General features: G+C 43.4%; 2 protein-coding genes across 4 annotated transcripts in view; one reads left to right on the top strand and one right to left on the bottom strand.

Moving 5' to 3' along the window:
- The window catches only part of RpL35 (Ribosomal protein L35), a 187,574-nt gene that overhangs the window by 30,827 nt on the left and 134,146 nt on the right, over positions 1–22,601 (top strand). The window lies entirely within an intron of this gene.
- Vsx2 (Visual system homeobox 2) overlaps positions 1–22,601 on the bottom strand; it is a 38,926-nt gene that overhangs the window by 11,389 nt on the left and 4,936 nt on the right. For both annotated transcript variants that reach the window (XM_017081778.4, XM_017081779.4), the window contains exons 2-3: positions 18,778–18,828; positions 12,065–12,285 (exon numbers count right to left, since the gene is read on the bottom strand). In XM_017081778.4, the coding sequence (XP_016937267.3) occupies positions 12,065–12,285; positions 18,778–18,828 (272 nt within the window). The remainder of the gene's footprint in view (positions 1–12,064; positions 12,286–18,777; positions 18,829–22,601) is intronic.

The raw sequence follows: 22,601 nt of genomic DNA, 5'->3' as shown, positions 1-22,601 counted from the left end.
AGAGCTTTTCAGCTTTCCGGATTAAGAAATGTAAATGCGAAATGATTTTTTGGTTTATTCTCTGTTCGTAAGTCGAGTATTAATTTACGCAAACGGAACTAAAGGCTTGACTTTGGCGTTATTAAGGGGGTTAAAGGAAGAAGACAGGGGTTGGAGGGGAAACTGGGTACAGAGCCCAGAGGAAAACTGCACATGCGAGTTATTCTCGTATTAATGACCTTTACTCGACATTGGGCTGGCAATGCAATTGCCATTGCCGTTGAACTATTAATTACGACCAAACGATGTTTAAAATGCCCAATGATTAATGAACCGATTTTCTAATTACGTTGGAAGAACACACGGGGCGACAGGGGGTTAAAGGGGCGGTTTGTGGGTGGTGCAATGCCAGAACTTGACTTAAACAATTGCGAGACAATTAGTGTATGCAATAATCTAAGTAGTTTACACGTCTATTCAGGGATTCTGCCTAAGTGGTTGTTTAAATTGGGGGTAACCCCATTGAAGTATTTGGTTCTGCTACGGCATTAAGGATGTTCCGCTCCATTGATTTATTATTACTTCATTTGATTTTAATTGTAAAAAACAATTGTTGAAGTAACTGCACTCAGGGATCAATGCCCGTGTGCGACAAGTCGTAAGTAAACTTACAATATTAATGTAATTTTATCTAGTGTATTTCATATTCAGTTTCCAATTCTTATTTCTGTTATTAGCATATATTACTTGATTTTTTCTCTGATATGATGAGACTGATATCTTTAATGAGCGTAAAAACCTTTCCTAACCACTCTTATTATTATTTTCATGACATTTCTTGCTGTTGTCTTCCCCCTATGTTACATTGTAATGTCAGACGTACTTTCTCATAAAAAACCACCGACACATAAATCTCTGCCGGAGTAAATCTCATCTAGGAACTCACTAAAACGTGCTGCCCCAAGTTCGGTTTCCCAGTTGAGTAGTTATCTTCGTCGTAAACATCATCGCAAATTGGCAAGTGCGCAGGGAACGCGTGTCATCGCAGCAGGTTGTCCATCCGCATCTGTATCCACACTGTGAGAACTGTTGCAATTTGTTTGTTTGTTTTCCAGTCCTTGGTTTTCTCCACAAAGGGTTGTTGCCAGCGAAATCACCCTGCTTTCCCGGGAAAACCTTTATCCGCTCGTTTGTTTATGATTAACGCGCGCTAATTTCATTCATTTCGCACTCAATGGCCTCAGATCTCTTGGGATTCTGGTGCACACTTATGCTTATTGGATTTACTCGAGCGTTGTCCGGACAACCATCGATGGGTGGTGGTTCTGGGGGTGGCCGGCCAAATATATATCTCGGAACTGCGATTCGCACGACCGTCGACCACCGACCGCAACCATTAACCGTAGAACCGGAGTTTTGCGGCCGGCTGATTGGACTTGACTTCAAGGTGTCGAAATACAAATCCCCGACCCCGACCCCGACCCCGACCCCGAGCCAAACTGCTCGATCGGGGAACTAATAATCTTATTAGAATTAATGATGGAATTTCCAATTTGCGGCGACAGGCAGCTGCCAGCGATTTAATGTTAATAAGTCCCGCGTTCCTCGAGTTCCCGGGTAGCTACGCAAAATAGGAATTCCTTGCCGGACGTGCGGCAATGCGACTAAGTCCTGTGACACAGATTACGAGGCGACTGGGACTGGGACTGGGTTGCTTTTCCGGCATTTTACGGGCGGCAGGCGGCTCCTCGAAGTTGTGGAGCAGAGAGGAGCAGGACGAACAGCCCCGAGGCTGATTTGTTTGACTGTGAAATTCCAGAACATTTGGGCGATGCACTTCGGAAATCAGGAATATATTTGAATATCAAAACTAAAACCAATGGAAGGATATTTCTCTGTTTAGTTCAGGCTTAAATATCACATAAGCAGTTAAAATAGGAGCACATTAAAATAACTATTCTATTTCTAAAAAATGTTATTTGGATAGTAGTTTTGTTATAATAATTCTCTTCCTCTTTACATATTTTCACTTTTTGATATATCTCTTTCCTTTTACTTTTAAGGGTTCTAGCAACATTTTGTCTTATGCTTTATCGATACAACCCAATGACATAGGTAGTATCTTATGCGAAAGCATACTAAAGAACCCTATATGCTGCTATGTGTATTATAATGGACCGGCCAATTAAATCGACCCCCTCGTTTGCACATTAAATTCGCACATTGTCGGCACTCAACGATTACTTTATCACACTTGAGTCGCCATTATTTTCGTATTATCGCGCTTGTTGTTGTCATTATTGTCCCGATTATCGGGCGTTCGATGGCCGATTGACCCAACAATCGAAGACGCAACTGCAGGTGTCTGCCCATGACAGCAGTCGTTGTTGTTGTTGTTGTTGTTGCCGTTGTGTTGTCATCATCATTTTCATTAATGGTAAACCAATCATTTTTCAATTATATTCGCCGCTGGATACAAATTGTCTGATTTGCGTGTGCCAAGCAAAGTTGAATCGTGGCAGGCGCCATGTCACGCCCCCTGCGCCCACCACCCACTTTACCGCCCCAGGAAATCCCCAACTCGCCTTGGTCGGGTTGTCCTTCGGGCTCGCCAGCTTTCGGGTACCCTTTGCTTATGTAAGCCAAGACTTGCAATATGTAATTCGCATTTGTTCTTATAGATTAGCACACAAGGTATTTCTTTTTAATTCCAGAGGGCCTTTCAGAGATTTTTTAAAGATATTCTTAAGTTAGGAAATCCAAAACCTATTTTCCTGGCATTCACACACAGCTCGAGAGCAGCCCGTGTTCGCCTATGCCCAGTGGATCTAGTATTTTTTGTGAATTTATTTTGCATTGCGTAAAACCAATTGAAGTGTCACCGGCAGAAGGCAGAAGGAATCGCCGCGTGGCGCCACGCCTCCAAATTGCAACAGTTGATAAAGTGCACAACTTCTGCGGCTTGAGTTGCGCCATATAAATAGTCTGGATCATGCTGCGCAGCCCCACCGTCCGTGTCCATTGTGCGGCCATAATTCGCCGACAATTCCTCAATTACGGGAAAGGTGGTAAGTCCGGAGATGACAAGGCTCATTGCCCCCGTTCCACCCCACCCACACAGCAGCCCATCCCCCGGGGACCGGCACACAGCCATGTTTTCAATCTATAAAATTAATTTTCTCAAAACCTCCTTTCTGCAAGTGTTTTCTGTTTGCCGGTCGCACGTCCCCAGGGGCACACGGAGCTCAAATTGTAAAATATTTCCCGTTTAAGCCACTTGTTGTTGCAAATTAGCGTGAAACGCGATTAATAATGTCAATTGTATCTGGATCTCGTTTCAGTTTCATTTTCATGTTCGGTTTCGGCTTGGAAAATTGGAAAATATGCGCTGCTAGAGATGAAAGTGTGGATTAGTGGGGCGCAAATGGAAGTTGTCAGATGAAACGACCGCTGAACGAGAGCCCCCACCCCTTCTCAGGGTCGCTCGGACCAACATCAATCAATGGCAGCCAGTCGTGAATGACCATCAATCAAGGAACGAGTTCCGAAAGTTCGGAAAACTATTTGCCCTAATTGCACAGGGCCGCGCCTAATTTTCCGCCGGCTAGCAACCCTTTCAGTGGCTTTCGGACCCCGGACAAACAATGAAAGTGTCAAAACTTTGCTTTTTTAACAAATGGACAGGGCGGCGGCAGAAAGGAAATAAGTGCCTTTTTTGTCTGAATTTGGTGAACTAGCAGTGATAATAATAATAATGATATCAAAGGCAAGGCGATAAATTGTACCTACATATAATACAAATACAAATTCGTTACTACGTGGATCGCCGTCCACAGGGATGCATAAACTCCTGAATATCTCCACTCTTCACTTCATATCTTACCTGAAACCCCGCTATCCTGCTTATTGCGCCCTGGGCCTTCGAAGGGGATTTCTTGTTTCAGAGCCCGTCAAGTGGCTCGGGGTACTTTCGGTGCGAGAAAATTAAGTATAACTCATTATTGCAATCAATAAATCCTTTGCAAGCCACAGCAACAACACCGCTGTTTGCCCTGCCAGATGAAATCGGATTTGTTGTTGCTTGTTGCACACCAATTTTCTACTCAAAACTTATGACAGCCAATTCGAGAGAACGAACGAAAATTATACAGACACTCGATCGGAAGGGGGCCAGTTGCAGGCCATGACTGTTCAGTTTCTCACTGCACATACAGATAAATGTGATGTATGTGGATATGGGACGTGTGGATGTGGCTATGCAGCGTCGTCTTCATCCTCGTGCTGTGGGGCTCGTTGAAATCAACATCAAACCTTTAATTTGATGATTCTGCAAATAATTCGTAAGAGTCGTTGACGTTTTTTGTTTAACCCCTCTCTGCCCTGTCAGACTTAGTCTGTTAACTTTTCCGCGCAGTCGAGGTGTGAAAATATAATAACACCTTTTTAATTATATTTTTCTCCCCCCACCCCTCCCTTTTCGGGTTCCATTGTTCGGGTGCAGACAATGCTGCGAAAAAAGTGAAAGGCGTTTGGCGCAAATTACCCAAAATTTGCCATAGTCGCGGAATTAGAGTGATCAGGGCAATCTAAGTTCGTGCGCAGTGTGGCCAGGCTTTGTGACTCACTCTATCGCAGCTCGTTCCACCTGAGCTATCCGAGTTTTTTCTTTTTCGAGTTGAATGCACTGCCGAGTGGCTGGGAGCCTCACGGGGCAACTGTGTTCGCTTGTGGATTTCGCCCATGGGTATTTATAGACCCGTCAATTGGTTGTATGTAATTACGATTCGTACGCCTCCTCTCGTTGGTTTCCCGAAGGGGAGCTTCGTACTTTTGTCATCGTGGGATTTTGAAAATAAAATTAATATATATTCAAAATATCTCAAAAATGTTCTGGTTTTTAAATGTTTTTTACTTCAGAAGGACCTATGTATGATCTAAAGTTGTATAGTATTTGATCATGGTATAGTATTTGATCAAATAGTATTTGATCATGGGTTACATACAATGTATTACGATTCAAATCAAATAGCTAAGTCAAGTTCTGGCTTTCAATATATCTTCCCAGTTTGCTTCTAGGTAAACAGTGAGACCCAGCAAATAACAGAGTTTCGAAATGACTAATTTCCCGATGTACAACACGACGTTTCTCACACTTCCTCTCCCCCTATATAGGTACATATATATATTTCTCGATGAGTCCAATTGCAATAACGAGTTTTATGTGTGGGAGCTGGAAATTAGACTGGTTTCCCAATCTGAACGATTGACGATAATGTTTATTGAGTAAATACAAATGTGAGTTAACACATTCCGTTTGAATTGTCATGCGATAATTACGCCTTTCAAAACGCGATAATAGGCCTTATTCAATCGGGGCGATCGAGAGCTCCAACAGATTGCCCTCTTCCTTGGATTGGGTCTTGGACCGGGGCTTCGGGACTTCGGAACTTCGGGCTAACTGGTCTTCTTCGTCCGATGACAGCTGCAGAAAATCGTTAGACGGGGCCTAATTGTCGGATGAGTTTTAATTCGGCTCCACTTAAACAGTTAATGGGGAAAAGTGCTTCAATTATCTCACTCCCGCTTTTTTTGGTCGTGTTTGTTTAGTTTCGTGATTGAATTGGGCCTGGGACTCGAGATCAAATCAATTTGTATGTTTGATGGGCTAAATTTGGGTCTCACAACACACTGATTGAATTCATATAAAATATGGTATAGCCTAATGGATAATTTTTGGTCACCTTAGTATTAATAACTTGTGTATTATATATATGGGGAATTGTTCCCTACATTTTGGTGATATCTACGATATATTTTCTTGATAAATTTTTATGTCTGTGAATTTTAAACTATAATATTAAAGTATATGATTATAGTATAAAAAAACGGTTGAATGAGCTAGATTGGACAAATGAGTGAGCACTGTGCTCATTTCGCACTAATAAGTTCGATGATATTTATAATGCGGATGGTGATGGTGAGTGCGTGCAAGAAGAGTAATTACCATCCGCCGGAGAAGTGGGAAATCCGGCTGAGGTCACGTTTTCGCGCAGTGGGTGGTGTTCGGGGGCGGGGTTTCACCCGAAATAAACAACAAGCAACACGGGAGCGCTCCGCACCACCCAAAAAAGAAGTGTAATTGCGACAATGTGGCTGCACTTACACGTGTCATCGCAGCATCATCCGCTGTCCATCCTTCGCGGGAACTTGTTACGCACTTGCCCTCCGCGTTTTCACCCCGGAAATGTTATCCCAACACTCCCAAGGGACTCCGGGGATGGGATTTCGCAGGACCTTTGGACAAACCACAACGGCACATTGTTGCCATTGACTTTAAGGTAAGGAGCAACGATGTTTCTAGGGCTGAAAACCCTTCAGAGAGCACAAACTCTGTATTCACTGGGGAAGTTATTCGGGGATTACTTGCCGAAACCGGCGTTTATCAATTGTTTGTAGCGGAAATGAGTGGTAATTGATTGGTGTGGGTACAATTATTAAAATCTAAAACAAATTATCATGGTAATATATACGATAGGAACCGCATTTTAACAACCAAATGTATATACTTAAAGTAAGAGGTCAGTCTTTGGCTAAGTTCCCGATTGCTAGCATCGCCACCCACTTGCTGTTCGGGTTCTCGGTGCATCTTCCTCGAAACCTCAAGTGCGGAATATTAAAATCCACTTATCCAGCCCCCCGTTCCCTGGCCAAGGAGAAAAAAGAAAGAGTACCAGGCATACGCATACGATGTCAGGGATGACATGAGCTCAAAGGTAACATAATACTCCAGGCAGCAACTACTTAAAATGCAATTATATGCATTATTATTCGGCTGCTGGGCGAGTGTATTTATACTCGAATACGCGGAATTTGCCGATGGCGGGAGAACTAGAAGAATCACTGGAGAAAAATGGAAGACGACGAGTATTTAAATGCCCACCTCAGCTACTAATTATTACCAGGAAAAACTCTTGAGATTGACGTTTTATTTTGTGCGGCGTGGCACGTCAACACCTCGAGGAGCGACGAGGGGTTAAGGGGGCACTGCGATCCAACTCTCCAGACCGCCTGTATTCACTCAAGAAAGCCAGCCCAGAGACCAGAAAAGATCCAGAACGGGGTGCTCGCCCGATCGCCGTGATTATGCACATCGAACTGCAGGGAACAGATTAAGGCACTTCAGAAATTATGAAAAAATAATATTTTTCTTGGAACTGATACCATTTTAAACGAATTGGTACTCGGCGCAGAGTCAACAAAATGAAGAAGTTTCACGATCATGAGAAACGGCGAGAATCCCTGGCGAAGACTAAAGAGCGGAGAATGGAGTACGAAGAATGCAGCGAAATGAGAGCTGAGGTAGGTAATCAGAGCTGCTGAGTTCGGTTTTTAGGGCCCAATATGTAGATATGGCCAAACAATTTGGCTACCGATAGTAGCTTAGACGGACGTATTACTGAAACCACTTGGGCTTTGATATTGGGGGTGCCACTCAAAACACCGGGATTTTAAAATCCCCTTTAAAATACATTTTTGGTGTCTAAAAGTATGCAGTGAATAAAGAATATAGAATCTCTCTCTGATTGCACTCATTGTACTTCCCAGTTTAAAATATATTGTTGCATTCTTTAGGTGTCTTACCTAAAAAAGGAAATTTCAAGGCCATAGTGATTTGTCTGCCACCCCCGTATAACTGACAAGGTGTGTAAAATGTGCATTCATCTAAAAGTGAACTGAACAGCGTTCTATATTTTGAAGCCTACTTTTATGCATCAGTTAAGTGAACTCAAATCTTTGAAGATTTTTCTGGCACCACCAAATAAAAATGGTATGCGTTACATTTTAGCTTAGGATTTTTAAAACATAATATAACTACCTCCAGCTTTCTTTCTTTAAAAAAATGCCCGATATTTTTAAAAGCCTGTAGACCTGATTTAGCTACTTTCAGTGAAGGTTGGTCAGAGCTGGCGGGTAAGTCAATCGCCAGCACCGCAGACGGTGTTCCGTCAAGTGGCAGCATCGGGCAGTAGACCTGTCTGCCACAAGTCTGGTGAGTTGCCCTCTCTTCGGTCCGGTTTTTTCGGGTTCCCAGGGATCTTGTGTGTGCCAATCGGAGGACTGTGGCGTGGCTACTCCATGACTTCACAATCCACGACTTGGACCCAACTCGCATACACTTCCATTCGGCGGCGGTCGCTCTCTATCCAGACATTTTTCACTTGGAAGCGTCGACACTTCAATAAATTAGTTTCGTAGAACTTCCAAAACGGCCAACACTGAGGAGAATTTCAACAACTTACTGAGGGAAAAGACTTCAGAGTGTTATATTTGTGGTAACGGAAGTGAAGACTTAACTTTAAATTGATTGAATAGAATATGTTTTTTTGATTAATTGCTATTTTACTTCACCTATACAAAAAAGAGCTGTGGTTACTTATGTAAGAGATTACTTCTAGAACCTAAAGAGTTTTTGTCCATGGTCTCAAAACGACTTTTATTCTAATCTTATACCATTTATATAGGTCTTTTAAAAATATTTTAACAAATCCATTAGACGGAAGCTAGGATATGGCAAGGAAGACTAGCATCTCGGGCCAATTTTAGTTTGTCGGTCCCCAGTGAAAAGCAAAACCTGCAGCTGCCATCCGAATCCCTACATGTACGTCCCAATAAGGCGGTAAAAACCCATCAAGGGCTTTCAAAGTCAACTCAAAAAGCGAATGAATAAATCCGCCTCGAAATTTTGCGGGGTTGGAAATTTATTCACACAGAAACGTGTAATTACCCAGACAAAACACAGCAGAAGCAGCAATGCACACACACACACACACAGCCATACTCACACACACACTCGCAGACACTCACTAACACAAGGCCAAACACTCACGCACACACGTACGGGCGAAAATTGGCAGCACAACAAGTTCACTTCAAGTTCGTCTCTCTTTGCTCCGAGCGAAAAGCTGAGGGAAAGTTGGGGGCGAAGGTAGGCGAGGCGGGCCTGGAAAAGAGGGCGGTGGAATATGGGAGGGCGTGGCAGTCGGTGCTGCTGCTGCTGCTGCTACTGGCATGGAAAATTAACAATTTTTCAATTAAAATCAATACGGAGTGTGTACTTGTAGTCGTAGTTTCCTTTTTTAGCCGAGCACAGTTAAGGTGGGCTGTGTGGGGTTAAAGTGGGTGTGGTTCTGCTGTCAGGGCAATCTGCATATGTGCCTGTGTGAGTACATTTCATGAAAATAGCTTAAGTGCCTGAAAATATGCAACGCATTCGACGAGCCAGCCTTGGTTGTGTGTGTGTGTGTGGGAGACAGTATCCATGTGCGTTTTAAGGGGGTGCATTTTTATGTTTGTTTATGTATGTGCTGTTAGTTTTCGGGAGCCGCTGCTGTCATTCCGGAACAGCACATTTCTAAAGCTTTTTGGTTTGAATAGTGCTGTTATTTTCCCTGACACTGTCTGCACGCGTGTATGTTCCTCACCACTGGCAACAATTCTTAAAAGTAAATAGAATAATCTAAATTTAAGCATGGGCCCAAACACCAACACAATATTTTACAGTCCCAAACCATAGAAAAAAAATTATTTCTCGATTGATTTCTGAAAATTCAAGATCACTTCAGTTCCCAAACGAGAAAAGTTCACCCTCAGTAATTAAAATAAAATTCTTTCAGTGCCTATTTGCTTGTATAGGTAGGGTCGTTCGTTTATCCTCTCATCGTTCTTGTCCTTGTGCATCGTTTTGTGGTTGTTTCGGTCTTCCCCAGTATTTTTTGGCCGTCTAACTGTTGAGTTCTTGCCCCTCACACACACACGCAGATAGAGGGAGAAAGAGGGTAAATGGGGAGCAGACAAGGATAGACTCCATTTGTGGGCACCGCAAACAACGTTAAATGCAAATTTACGCTCCTGCCACTCCCACCAACTGATGTACAACTAGCGTAGTGCCCACTTTTCGAGGCCCCACACACCACACCCCTTCTGCGACCTTCTGACCCCACCCCCTCGAACTCGCCACCCATTTCCCCACCAATACAGCTGTGCACACAAAATGGCCGTGCTTTGGCGCCATTGCTTCACTCCGGCTTTCCTTCGCCCCTGGCTCCTTGTTGTTTTTGTTGACTATTGCCGTTATTGCCAAGTTGGAGAGGGACGGAAAACCCCGGAGAAAGTGGGGGTGAGGCCCCCAGTGGCCAGAATTGAAGTGTTAGTAGTAATGCTACTAATTGGACTCGCTTTTAGCAACGCTTCATGTGCCCCGAAGCAATCTCGATCCCGAGAACCAGGTCCCAATCCCAATCCGAGAGCCAAAGCTCCTTCAGAGTGCTCTACATATATATATAGACCTGCGCCCATGCAAGTGCGAGTGTGGATGTCCTTCTCCAAAGTCTGTAATTGGAAAATTTTACACACTCGAAAATCAATTTCAGCTGCAGAAAGCCAGTTGAAATGTGAGAGGATGTGCGAGCGATGGCCTGGGGCTCAGTGGGTTAATTGCAAGCCGCAGCTATGTTTTAATTAGCAGCGATCACATATTCGAGTGAATACTAATCACATTTACGGTACTCGCCAGAACAAAAATTGGATCGGTTTGTTTTCTTGTTCTGAATGTACTCCGCCAAGTTCAAATGGACATCGTTTATTAAGGATAGTTCAATTTAAGGAATATAATTTGATATTTGAACAACCTAATAATAGTTATATTGAGCATTATAACCATATTTTTCCAATGAGATTTTTCGAAATGGGAACTATGAAATGCTATCGTTAGAAGTCCGGTATAAAAGTCGAAATATGTGCTTAGGAATAGAAAACCAAATTGGAGTTCACTAAAAATTCAGTTTTTGAGTTGGAAAACTTTACCATCTGTGAAATTACGGAGAAAGATTGTATAGTGAAAAGCGAGCCCCCACACCCTGCCGGAATCGCCGATTCATTCCTGAATTTGCATTGACAAGTGCTAATATCTAAGTGCCCGGAACCTGGAAGAGCGTGCCATTAGCATTCCTGTAAAGAGCCTTAAAGAGCCGGCTCCGAAAATAACCGTATTCGATTTCATCCGATTGACAACCCAGAACTGGAAGCAAGCGAGTGGATGAAAAAGGGCAAATTCGCCAAGAAATCGCGCCATAATTACTCTTTTTGCGTGCTAATTAATCACACACACACAGCCTTTTGGGGCTGCCTTTTAAGGGTGGCAATTTGGCTCAGCTGAAGTTTGCTCGACGAACGCACACACACAGACAGACTGGCAGGTATTCCCGTCTCGCTCGCTCCCGCGGGCCAGGGACTTAGAACAATAACGGCCATTAAAATGCTTAATTATAAATTCGCAAACGTTGCTGAAATTTTCTGCGTTTCCCCCTCCCCACCGCCCCTCACCCTGTCGCCATCTCACTTGCCCAGCGTGAATCAGACTTTAAATGATTTCCGGATTTTGCGTTGCTCGCAGTGCTGCGCACATTTTTACCTATGCCCATATGACATTGTCTTTTCAAATTCAATTAGGTCCCGATTCACAAAGTGGTTCGAAATCGTTTTTGATTGAGAGTGCTATAAATGATCGGGGATGGGGTGTTCTTGAATAACATAAATATTAAATATTTCCAAACTGATTTCGATGAATTGAATATTCTGATCACCGAAAAAAAAAATTAATTTCCAAGTGTAACAGCCCCATTCAACGATATCATAGAGTATAAGAAGGGCCAACTTTATGATATGCTCGCCACCCGATAAGAGAAGAGAGCTTCTGTCGGATGCGCTGCACTTGAGATTCCGATCCTGGTTGCTGGTTATAAACGGCTTCCCATGATGACGCTGCACACACAAATTGAAGGAGGTGTGAAAAATCAGGGCGGAGACATCCAAACAAGCATGTGGGAGAGCGAAGACAAAGGACCTCTGTGGGCTCGGAGGAAATGCAAATTCCTTGGCCGCGTTTTTGTTTTGCCAACAGCAAACACCTCCTCGACGGATGTACATAATTAGTTCGTTAATTCATTAAGCGACCAAGCGAATGGAAGGACCAAGAACTCGCGCGAGAGACAATGCACACATATCGGATTACCGAGGACTGACTCACCTGTATGCGATCCTCGGGCAGCTCCGTCTTCAGGGACAGCATTTCGCGAGCATAGACGTCGGGATAATGGGCTTCCTTGAAGGCCTCCTCCAGTTTCTCCAGCTGGTAACTGGTGAATATGGTGCGACTGTGCCGCCGCTTCTTCTTCTTCTTTTTGCTATTCGGACCCACTCCGAACCCGTTCAAACTCTCCATGACGAAGTCCTTGGGCCCCAGGGAACCTGAAAGCATTCGGGATATTAATCATTCTCTGTTTTGCCATTAGTCTCCCTATCAGTATTCCGGGCTTCTGATAGCTTACACTTTTCTGATCGTGTGTAAAAATACTCCTTATTCCCCGTAATCTCCACTCGATCTGCTTTCCCCTCCCGAAGTTTGTCGGCCGCCTTTATACTATATGCGGACTTGTCAAATTAGTTGATGAGAATCCCACGACCCGGTGCCGGAAAACACATGGCACTGAAGCGCGACTTGAAGTGGTTTCGGTGGTATGTTTTTTTAATATTTAATAATTGTATCTAGTTTCCCACTTGTCCGCCGTTTATTTCTGGTTTTGTTTTGTTTTTGGGGTTGTCACACACATCAATTTAGTTCCAAGGAAAACCCCACTTGAGAAGGCTGTGAAAAGCGGGGAAAAGTGAAAGCGTCCACAGAGGATGGCACTGGATGGGGATTCGGTTCGAAGGAAGGAGCTGACAAGCGTTGACAGCGCGTTTTGAGTTTCGATGAGTGGCAGTGGAGTTTTAGCACAGTGAAAAAAATTGTAAAAACCTAATTAATAATTTAAATGTGACTATGCAACGTGGTTTTACTGCATCAAATATCAACATTTCTATTGAAAACGCTTTATTATCAAATTATAAATGCTAAGGCTTATATCATTAATTTAGGTTTAGACCCTTTTGTTTTTTAATTTTAATCTTCCACTATCAACTTTTCCAAAATATAAACATTAGCCATTTTAATTGTTTTACAATAATTATGCTTTAATATGTACTTTAAAAAGACAACTTGTAATGTTCTGTTTATTTTTTTTCTGTGTGAAAAGTTGAGCGTCCTCAGGATAAGTTGCGGTTGCTGATGAGTCTGGGGATTGGAGATGAGTCGAGGCCGTAGGATCGAGCCCACTTGGCGAATTGAGAAACCGAGGACTTCGAGGGTTGCCAAGCAACCTTGTTTTGGCCAAATCGAACTTGGAGCCTGGAGCACCCGGAAAACATAAATGCACAGTTCGGTGATCGAGTGGTCTGGACCACTCCGCAGTATGAAAAGTATGGAAAGTATGGAAAGGTATGGAAAAGTGTGGAAAAGTATGAAAAACAAAACACACGGGCAGAGGCGCATTCGTGCAGCCAGAAAAAACATTTTGCATTGAAATTCGATATGAAAAATGAAGTAGAAGAAGGCTGTTGTGGCTGACGAGTGGTTCAAGTGAAGCCTCATCCTCATCCCCATTAACATTCCACTTCCCGTTTCCCCGATTTTCCCACTAAATGTTCGTGAAAAATATCTCGGGAGCTGCTAGTGAAAATGCGTGTAATGAAGGCTGAAAATTGCATCTTGAATTACCAGGCAGAAATGCATTTCACCAGGAGGAATCAAGGTACGCTAAAGGGAATTTAATTGTTCTGGTTTTTCGGGTATGGGGAAATCGTTTCGGGGCTCGCTCAATTATTGGGTATGTATTTCACGGGCAGATTCTTATTAAACCATAGCATCTGCTTTTTTAAAATAACAAAAGGTAATTTTTGACATTTTGATTTTCGCTGCGTTGTGTTTCACCAAAGCGCCAACTTAATCTATCTTATTTAAAATAATAAGTTATAAGAGTTTGTAATAAAAATAAAATTACATATTTTTAGACTCTACTTCTTGAATACCTAAAATAAGTGAATGACAAATCCACGAATCAGTTAATTCGGAACGCACAAAAGTAGGCAACTTTGAATTTCTTTCTCGCTTTTAATGAGCTCATACACACACACGATAGAAGCGCCGTCAACATGCCAACACGCATACTAACACTCGCTCTCACACACACATGCATCACAACATATTAGCAATTAAAATTTTCTTAGTTAATTACTTTAAGCAGACGACGACGAAGGATGCAGGACGAAAGGATGTCGGCGACGTCAGCTGGGAAAAATGCCAGAGCGAAAAATGTCGCCACCCAAATGAAAGGCGACAACACTCCTCCCCTCTCTCTCTCTCCCTCTCACTCGCTCGCGCCTTCTCTTTCTCTCTTCTCGCTTTCGGCACAAAGAATGTTAAGTCGCCCCTCTCTTTCTTGCCTGGCAAGTATATTTTATGAAATTTATGCGCATTTCACTAGAAAATTTAATTAGGAAATCTAATTTGCTCAAAAGCGCATAAAAAATGTTGTCGCTTCCAAAGGGGGTTTTCTTTCCCCTAGCCCCGCCGAATTTTCACTGCATTTCGTTTCCCCATCGCCACTCCCTTTCCGTTTCCGTTCCATCCCATGGTGTTCTTCTGAACTGTGCACTTTGTAAGCTGCATCATTTTTGCTGGCCAAAAGTACAGGGAGAATAATGTGAGCCGAGACCAATATCGGACGTTAAGAATATTTCCATTGCATACATTCCGACACCTAAAATAAGTGCTTTTAAAACTGAATAGAATAAAAAGATAGTTCATTATATCCATACTTTGTGGCACCTCATCATGTGATCTTATATCAGAAAATCAAGGGCTACCCAGAAGTCCCTAAGTCTTGATTTTTAGAACCTTTACCGTTAATTGAGTATGTTATTGCCCTACTTGATATTATCACTATCTTTATAATATCACTACAATGGTGCCCTAGAAATCGTATAGCCTCTGCAGATAGGTTGTATTCTGAACTAAACATACGAAATGCTTGCAGTGTGGCTCTTCCTCTGGCCTCGTTGCTCCGGCTTTCTCCGCCCAAGCAGGGACGACCTGCCCCCACTTTTCCACCCACTTTCCCGCCTTTCCCCGCCTTTCCCCGACACGCATCAAGTAACCAACAAAATGACTAATTCCTCGTCTGTGTGTTGGTCCGCAGCGGCTGCATGTGTGTGAGTGCGAGTGCGTGTGTGCTGGTGTGCTGGTGTGCGCTGGTGTGCGCTGGTGTGTGTGTGTCGCATAAACAGTTTCGTGGCAAAATACGCTAATAAAGTGGCTGAGTTGTTGGCAACGCGGCAGCGCCGTCGCTGCGCAGTCGACGCCAGCCGAGGCAGCGGCAGCTGCAGCGACGACGTCATCGCTGAAGGGGCATTCGCAATTCGCAATTCGCAATTTGCATTAGCACCAAAGTGGCTGCGTTTTTGTGCATGTGTGTGGGTGTGGGAGTGCTCTGAACTGCCATTCGGATTTTCGCTCATTTTCGTACGCTTTTTTCGTACTAATTAGAAATGAAATTGAATTATTTGCTTGAGGAATCAAACAGAGGCCACAAGCGCGACGCCAGCGCAGAAAATCAGAAAGGGGCTGTGGTGAGTGGACCAGTAAATGCTCCAATTAACAGCTTTGATAGCTCGGTTTTTGATGTCGGCAGGTTAATAATGGCATTTCAGAATATTGCTACGATCGCAGGCTTGCCGAACCAGAGCTTTATTACCCAATCTTGTTTAGTATTAGCATAGACTGCAAATCGAAACTAGCTAATAAAGAATATTATTCGTCAGATTAAAATTCGATAGGGATTTATGGAATATCCGCCAATTACTTCGATTATATTACATTATGATTTTATTAAATAACTTCTGAAAATGATATTCTGTTTGGTAAATCTATAAGAGCTTCTCCTCACTTAAGTCGGTTTATTTAAGTATCGGATTTTTACAGGGTATTAAAAAATATCCTTAAATATCTTAAGCACAAGCTTCCGCAATCTCCAGCTATATTTACGTCTCTTTCTCCAAGCATTCGTCTATCTCTTTCTATATCATTACTTCGTGCACTTGGTTAATGCTGCGAAGTTTCACCAGAAAGGAAAAAGCCCACTTTCGAGGTGCTTGCAAAAAGTGAAAGAGCAAAAAGTCTCAGTGCAAAAATTGTGCCACTCCTGTTGTTGTCGTTATTACACTATTTCGTTGTTGTTGCTGTCGGCCAAAACGCTTTGCACTTAAAGTTCGTTGAGTTCGCTTAGGTCGGTGAAGCGGAACGGAAGGCAAAGGAGGCTCCAAGTGGGCCCAAAAGCAGCGAAAGGGCTAAGATACTGTGCTGTCGTCGCGGCTACTTTAAAGCAAATGTAAACTATTCATTTACATACTATTTTATTCTTCTTTTCCGGATGTTAAATGTTAATTTATAATATCGTTTTGTCCGATTTTCAAATATAAGTAAGAAATCCTCATTTTTTTTATTTTGTAAAGCCATACCGAATCTGTATTGACGGTCTTCCTAGTCCCCAATTTAAGCCATAGCGCACAACACTATGCGAAATAAGTGGCAACACAGAAGCGTTACTGCCAACAGCAATCACGTTAACCAACACTGACGCAAAGCTGGCTAAAACGCTGCCGCCCAAAAGGGGGGCAACCTGGTGGGTGGATTTTCCCAGTGGTGACGAGACAATGGAACGAAGAAGAGGAAGCAGTCACACGACAAGCAAGGAATCTAATTAACAATTTTCCATTGAGTGCGCAAATTACGAGGAACAGAACAGGGGGCAAGGGATCCGGGTCCGTCCGAAAGAGCCGGCAAGAGGTTGGCAGAAAGATACGGCAGAGGGGTCGGTGGGGAGTAAGGCGGGAGGGGTCAGGGGGCAGGCAGACAGGAGCAATTAGACGGGGACGAATGGCGGACAATGTCAAAGCGAATTTCCGTATAATTTCCAGACAAAGTCGATTGAGGTACGCGTCCTAAAATTTGCATTGAAAATAGTAGATACAGGTTAAAAGCAAATTTAAGACTGTAAAGAAACATGAAAGAGGTAAAGCTCCTACACTTCTAGTTTTCTAACTTCTCAATCTATAAGTTTCCCTTATTTCATAAGCTAATCGTTGGTGGTATTCCACTTTTTCTAAAATACTGATATCTTAATCGATTCCTTAATACCATAACCCTAACCCTCTCACACATTTGTTAGCCCATCGTGTGCCTTTTATCACCCTGACATATTCACATATTCAGTCAACTGGTGCGGCGTGAATCGCGATTGGTTTCGCTTTACACATGTGTGCTGTGTGTTTCTCACCGTGTTTGCCTTGCGTGTTTCAATTAAGCCGTACAATTTTCTGGGCCAGCCTGCCTTTCGACATGGCCAGCAAATAAAACTTAGACACGCTCGGGAGAAAGGATTCTGGGGTGGCAGAGCACCACGAGGGGGAAAAAATGCCAATTAAAATCTTAGCCATGACAAGTGCAACACGATGGTGCAACAGCCCCACTCTTCTCGGTTCCTCGGCTTCCCTCCCGTTTTTCAAGGCAAATTGCCCTACTTGTCAGTCTCTCGGCTTCTTCGCTTTTCCTTGGCTTTTGTGTAATCTTGTCTTGCAATCTGCTCGCAGCAAATGGCTCAAAAGTGGCTGCCCCCTTGCTCCGGATTTCCCCGCTTTCCCGCCGACTCCGGCTTTTCCTCTGGAAGAATGCAGGCGTCGAGTGGAAGACTTAAGCAGGGCACTTCGTCCATAAAAACAGAATGGAAAGAATGCGCGGCCAAGTGGCCAAGTTCGTGTTGCCTGGCCCAGTCGGAGATTAGAGTCTTAGAAGAACATCCTCGGGAACAGCGGAGGCACAACAGCGACAAAAGGGCAATTAAGTAGGGCCAAGGGCCCCAAGAAGGGCCTATAACAATAGGGGAAGGATGCCTCATAATTGTAAGTATATGTAAATTATTAACTTAAAAACCAATTATCAAATTAAAGTATCTGGGAACACAGTTTCAGTGGATCAATTTGTGGTGATGTGCAGCTCCTAGCTTGCTCCGATTTATTGGTGCACTCATTGTGGCTTTCCCAGGCCGCTCTACCCATTGTGACCCCCTTCTCCGCCCCTGCCAGCACCTCCTATCCCATCCTTCTCCTTCGAACCAGTTTCCAGATCCCTTCTTATTAGACAAGTTTATGCGCTTCGCATTTCATTCGCCTTTGTTTTGGGATTCCCCTGTACTTGTGTGCGCCCCTGTCGAAAGGGTTGGGCAGAAAGAGACGGCACCAAGGGGAGCGAAAGAGAGGGCCGACAGGACGACAGGACATGTGAGGCTGTGTGGCTGCGAGGATGTGAGGAGAGATGTATGCGCGTGCAAATTGCGTATAAAAGCGTATGTTGAAAATATTTATTGCCCGTTACGAATGCAACAAAATGAAAATGGAAATTTCATTATTTGACTTTTGTCTCTCGCATGTGTGTGTATTCTCCTCTTCGTTTTTTCGTTAGCTAAATTGTTTATTTTATTAGCAATTTGGAGAATTTATGTGCGCGACATGTGAAATTTACGCTGTGCGCTTTACCCTTTACCCGTTGTCCTTGGCCACGCCCTCGCCCCCGCCCTCAAGGAACCCAAGGGAACCGGCTTCCATGACTCAAATTGAAGTGCAGGAATGCCCATTAATTAGGGCAGAGCGCGAAGCAAGCGCCCTCTGGTGGTCGAAGGATATTCAGTTTTTTTGCTTCCCTTAAAGGATACCAAGAAGGGATTTCGGTCCGAGGAATCAGGAAAGCCTACCTTTAGGCTTCCTTTAAATTATGTTACCCTCGGACTGCATATAAGTGACTGGACTTACCGGGTAAGCATGTTGCGGCTCCTGCGGCATAGCTTTTCAGCTGTGGGAATCCTGAAAACAAGAAAAGATCGTGAATACAATAGCTAAAGCTTTATTGCAATCGCTGTCATCAGTCGTTTTTCGAATTTTTTACAAAAAAAAATTAGTATTTTGGTCGACATGGTGCCAAAAAAGATCGAAATACGGAATGTCATACCTCGTTGAGCTCAAAATTCAATTCCCAATCGATTGGCACTTAAACCTGGAAACTTACATTTTTGCCCAATTTTCGCAATTAATAATTTTCGCAAAAAATTGGAAGAGTTGGTGAAAAAATAATTTTTCCGAAATGTGATGGGGATCGTTAGCCTAAGTTGTTAGCTGCTTAAAACAGTCGGTCTTTTATCTGTGCGCCTCGTTTTAACCAAGTTACGTTTAAAAAACCGCAAAAAAATGGATAGTTTTGTCTGAAGACCTACTACCTATTTCGACCCAAAAAAATAGGTGCTTGTACAATCATTTTGCGAAATAGGGAATGTGTACGGAATGCCATCGTTAGCCTAGGCTATTAGCTGCACAAGACAGTGGCCATTTATGGAGTGTGCCTTGTTTTGACTACATTACGACTGAGAACCCCCTTAAAGAAGTAATTTTTGTCCAAAATTCAACTCCTTATTTTTTGCCCAAAAAATAGTATTTTTACCGAGGTTGTTGAATAAGGAATGACATACTTCAATGAGCTCGTTATTAAATTCTCAATCAGGCGATCCAGCCTAAGAATTTTAATATTTTGAGATTGATTTTTTGCAACGAACTGTACAAAAAGCAAAGAGTAATGTTGGAATTTCTTGCATTTATTAGCCAGACAAGGACCTCGAAATTAACACTCACAAAATTGCAAAGAAAAACGTTGCTTACACATGGTAGATATTCAAGAACGCGAACATATGTACACCGAAAAAATTGTTTAGAATGAAACACTCACAACTAAAAAATTCTTAAAGAAAGCTAAAATTCTAAATTCTAAAAAAAATAAATAATGCAAGTTCAAATTCATAAATACTTCATGCCGAAACATATATTCTTAAGTAACAATAACTCTGATCACTATTTGTTTCTGGAATTTGTATTAAAACTATGAAAGGTTGGAAGACTTTTCTCTGAGTATTGCCGGCACTCAGAAATGCAAATCGGCGACCTCGATGTCGAAATCGAAATCGAGACAAGCTCGCCCCGCAGTCTTAACCCCTACGTCGCCTCGTTAACCCTTCTGCGCCCCTACCCCCGGCAGGCGAGTGACATATCAAAGCAAAATCAAATTTGACAGACAACCGCGCTAATTTCTGGTCGATGTTTCATTGTTTCAAGGCGTTCGTCTCTCCAGAGTTCGTTGTAGTTCGGTTCTGCTTGGGTTTGGCTTTGTTTCGGGGTTCTAAAGGGAAATGGAAACCGGGGCTGGGAGCTTGGCACTGCAATGGAACTGAAAGTGGAACGCAAGCTGTAGTCCTCAATTGTTTCACGGTGACGCATTTCGCGAACACAAAGCGATCTCGACATATGCCAACAATAATAACGATGACGATTATGTCGACAATCAAACCGCATTTATTAGCTCTCCGCCAGAAATTCCATTTGGCGATGAAATTCGATATTACACTAGTCCGCGAAACTGCTCTAAAGAACTGCTGAAACAAAACGAGGGAGCTGCAAGTGACGAAGTATTTATAAACTGATTAACGCTCGACAATAGCTGATATGGGTCGCCGGCGGAAGGGGACTTACCGCGAACTTGGGGTAAATATGGGAAAACCAAGGAGAAAATACCAGGCGATCGGGGGCAAAGGCGGACCGCACAAGGCGATCGTGGAGCGTGTGGGTCGTGAGCATCCGCCGCAATCCGCCGCCGACCGCCGGAGGTCATGCAAAGTAGCCGCTTCGGTGTCCCACTCCGAGCTATGTACCTACGTACCGAGCAGTGCACCGGGCATCGTGAGTGAAAATCAAGTGAATTCATTGTAAACTACTCAAAACTACCATAGTTATGCGGGTCTTATTTCAGTGTAATAAATTAACCAACTGCATTGTAATAACAATCATACTGCGAAAGTGCATGGGTATCCTGTATAATGCACACACAGACAGCTGATAAATTAATACGCTATTTGGATAAAATTGTTTATACTTATATTCTTCTGCTAAGCCCTAAAAATAATGATCGGGGTCACCAAAGTCTATCTTCAGTGAATCTTGATTTAAACCCATGAGTAAATGAGTAAACCCATCAATATACTTTTTGGAAAAACACAAATAAATGTAACGCAGATTTTAAGCGACATCCTACTTTGAGATCGGAACATTTTGACCGACTCTTCCATATCTAAAGTATCGCTCTAAAAAATAATACCCAAATAATATTCGTAATATTTACCATAGTAATGATAAGTCGTTAACTTTTTTCTCCGAGGCTAGACAATTTTCGGTGGTGCTGTGTTTTCCCAGCTTAACTACTAACCCAAAGAACCAGGCCGATAAAAAACGAATAAACAACCTATCCGGCATCCACCGTGAACTCGGTCGCTCGGCCAGGTGAATCACATCGCGTCCACAATTGAAACAATTTCCAGCCGAAAAAGTGCTGAGTAGCCACTCCAAATGGCCAGATAGATGGCCATGCTATGAATAATTAGCAGTCGTAGTTGTTGATTGTTGGTGTTGACGTTGCCGTTGCCGTTGCCGTTGGTGATGTTGAATGCCGCTGCTGCTGCTGCTGCTGTTGGCCAGTGAAAGCAACCGAATTCCGAGTTCCGAACTCGAATTCAAATTCGAATCCAAAACCAAAGCCAAATCCGTACCGGAATCCCACTTTCGAGCCGCTGAAGAAGCATACTCAAGTGCCAAATCGTGTTTATTTGCGTTATAAAATTAGCGCAGCGCAAGGGCGTTCTCCAAGGGGGTTCCTGCCCAGGTCCCACAAAGCCCCCCCAACGACGCCTCTGGAAGCGGCTGGGTGTGCAGTCAAAGTGAGTTGAGCTTTTGGGCACGAATTACCCGGCTCTGATTGCCATGTGACGGGGCAGAAAAGCCGGCTTATGAGTACACAAATGCTTATATAGTGGGGAGTTGACGGATAAAAATAGTCTGTGTTACTTGAATGTATTTGTAGTTCTTGTTGGGATTTTGCTTTATCGAAATTATCACTATAATAATGCCGAAACAATTCGGTACTTGTTACACAGCTGTACCTATCACTCGAAAATCGTATACTTTTGCCGCTAATTCCGCCCAATGCAAATCGCAGTGAGTCAACTTGCACGCTCACCCATACAGTCGCGCCTCACCCTCACTCACACTCACACTCATACCGGCACGGACAAATTAACCCTTGAGTGGCACTCGGCACTTCGTTCGTCAAGTTGCTTTAATTGACTTTTAAATTCGCAAAAAATCAAAGCGAAAAAGTGTGACAAAGTGCCAAAAACAAGAGCGATAAAAAGGTTGGGTGGGGGAGGAAAGGAGGTGCAAAGTGCAGCTACAACAACTGAAACAATAACTGCACTCGTGGAACGCTGACGTTGAACATTTTCACACCTCAGACAATGCAGAAATTGCGGGAAGTAAGGGGTTAAGCACGGGTGGGGTGGGGTGGTGGGCTGGTTGTGGGTGGGGGCGCACTCGACAGTTCGTCCGCTCACTCAAAAAACGAAGGGCGTTTGTCGGCACTTTTCCCCAACCACCGAATTTATTTTTTCCCGCTTTTTTCTAATTTACGTCAACTCAAAATCAAAGCAAAGTCAAAAGACGACCGCACACAATGTCCGAGGCAAACTACAATTAAGAATATTTTT

This window comes from Drosophila suzukii, chromosome X, assembly GCF_043229965.1.
Source record: "Drosophila suzukii chromosome X, CBGP_Dsuzu_IsoJpt1.0, whole genome shotgun sequence".
Classification (NCBI taxonomy): Eukaryota; Metazoa; Arthropoda; class Insecta; order Diptera; family Drosophilidae; genus Drosophila; species Drosophila suzukii.
The sequence above is the reverse complement of the archived record's forward strand: the minus strand, read 5'-3'. Positions and strand labels throughout refer to the sequence as shown.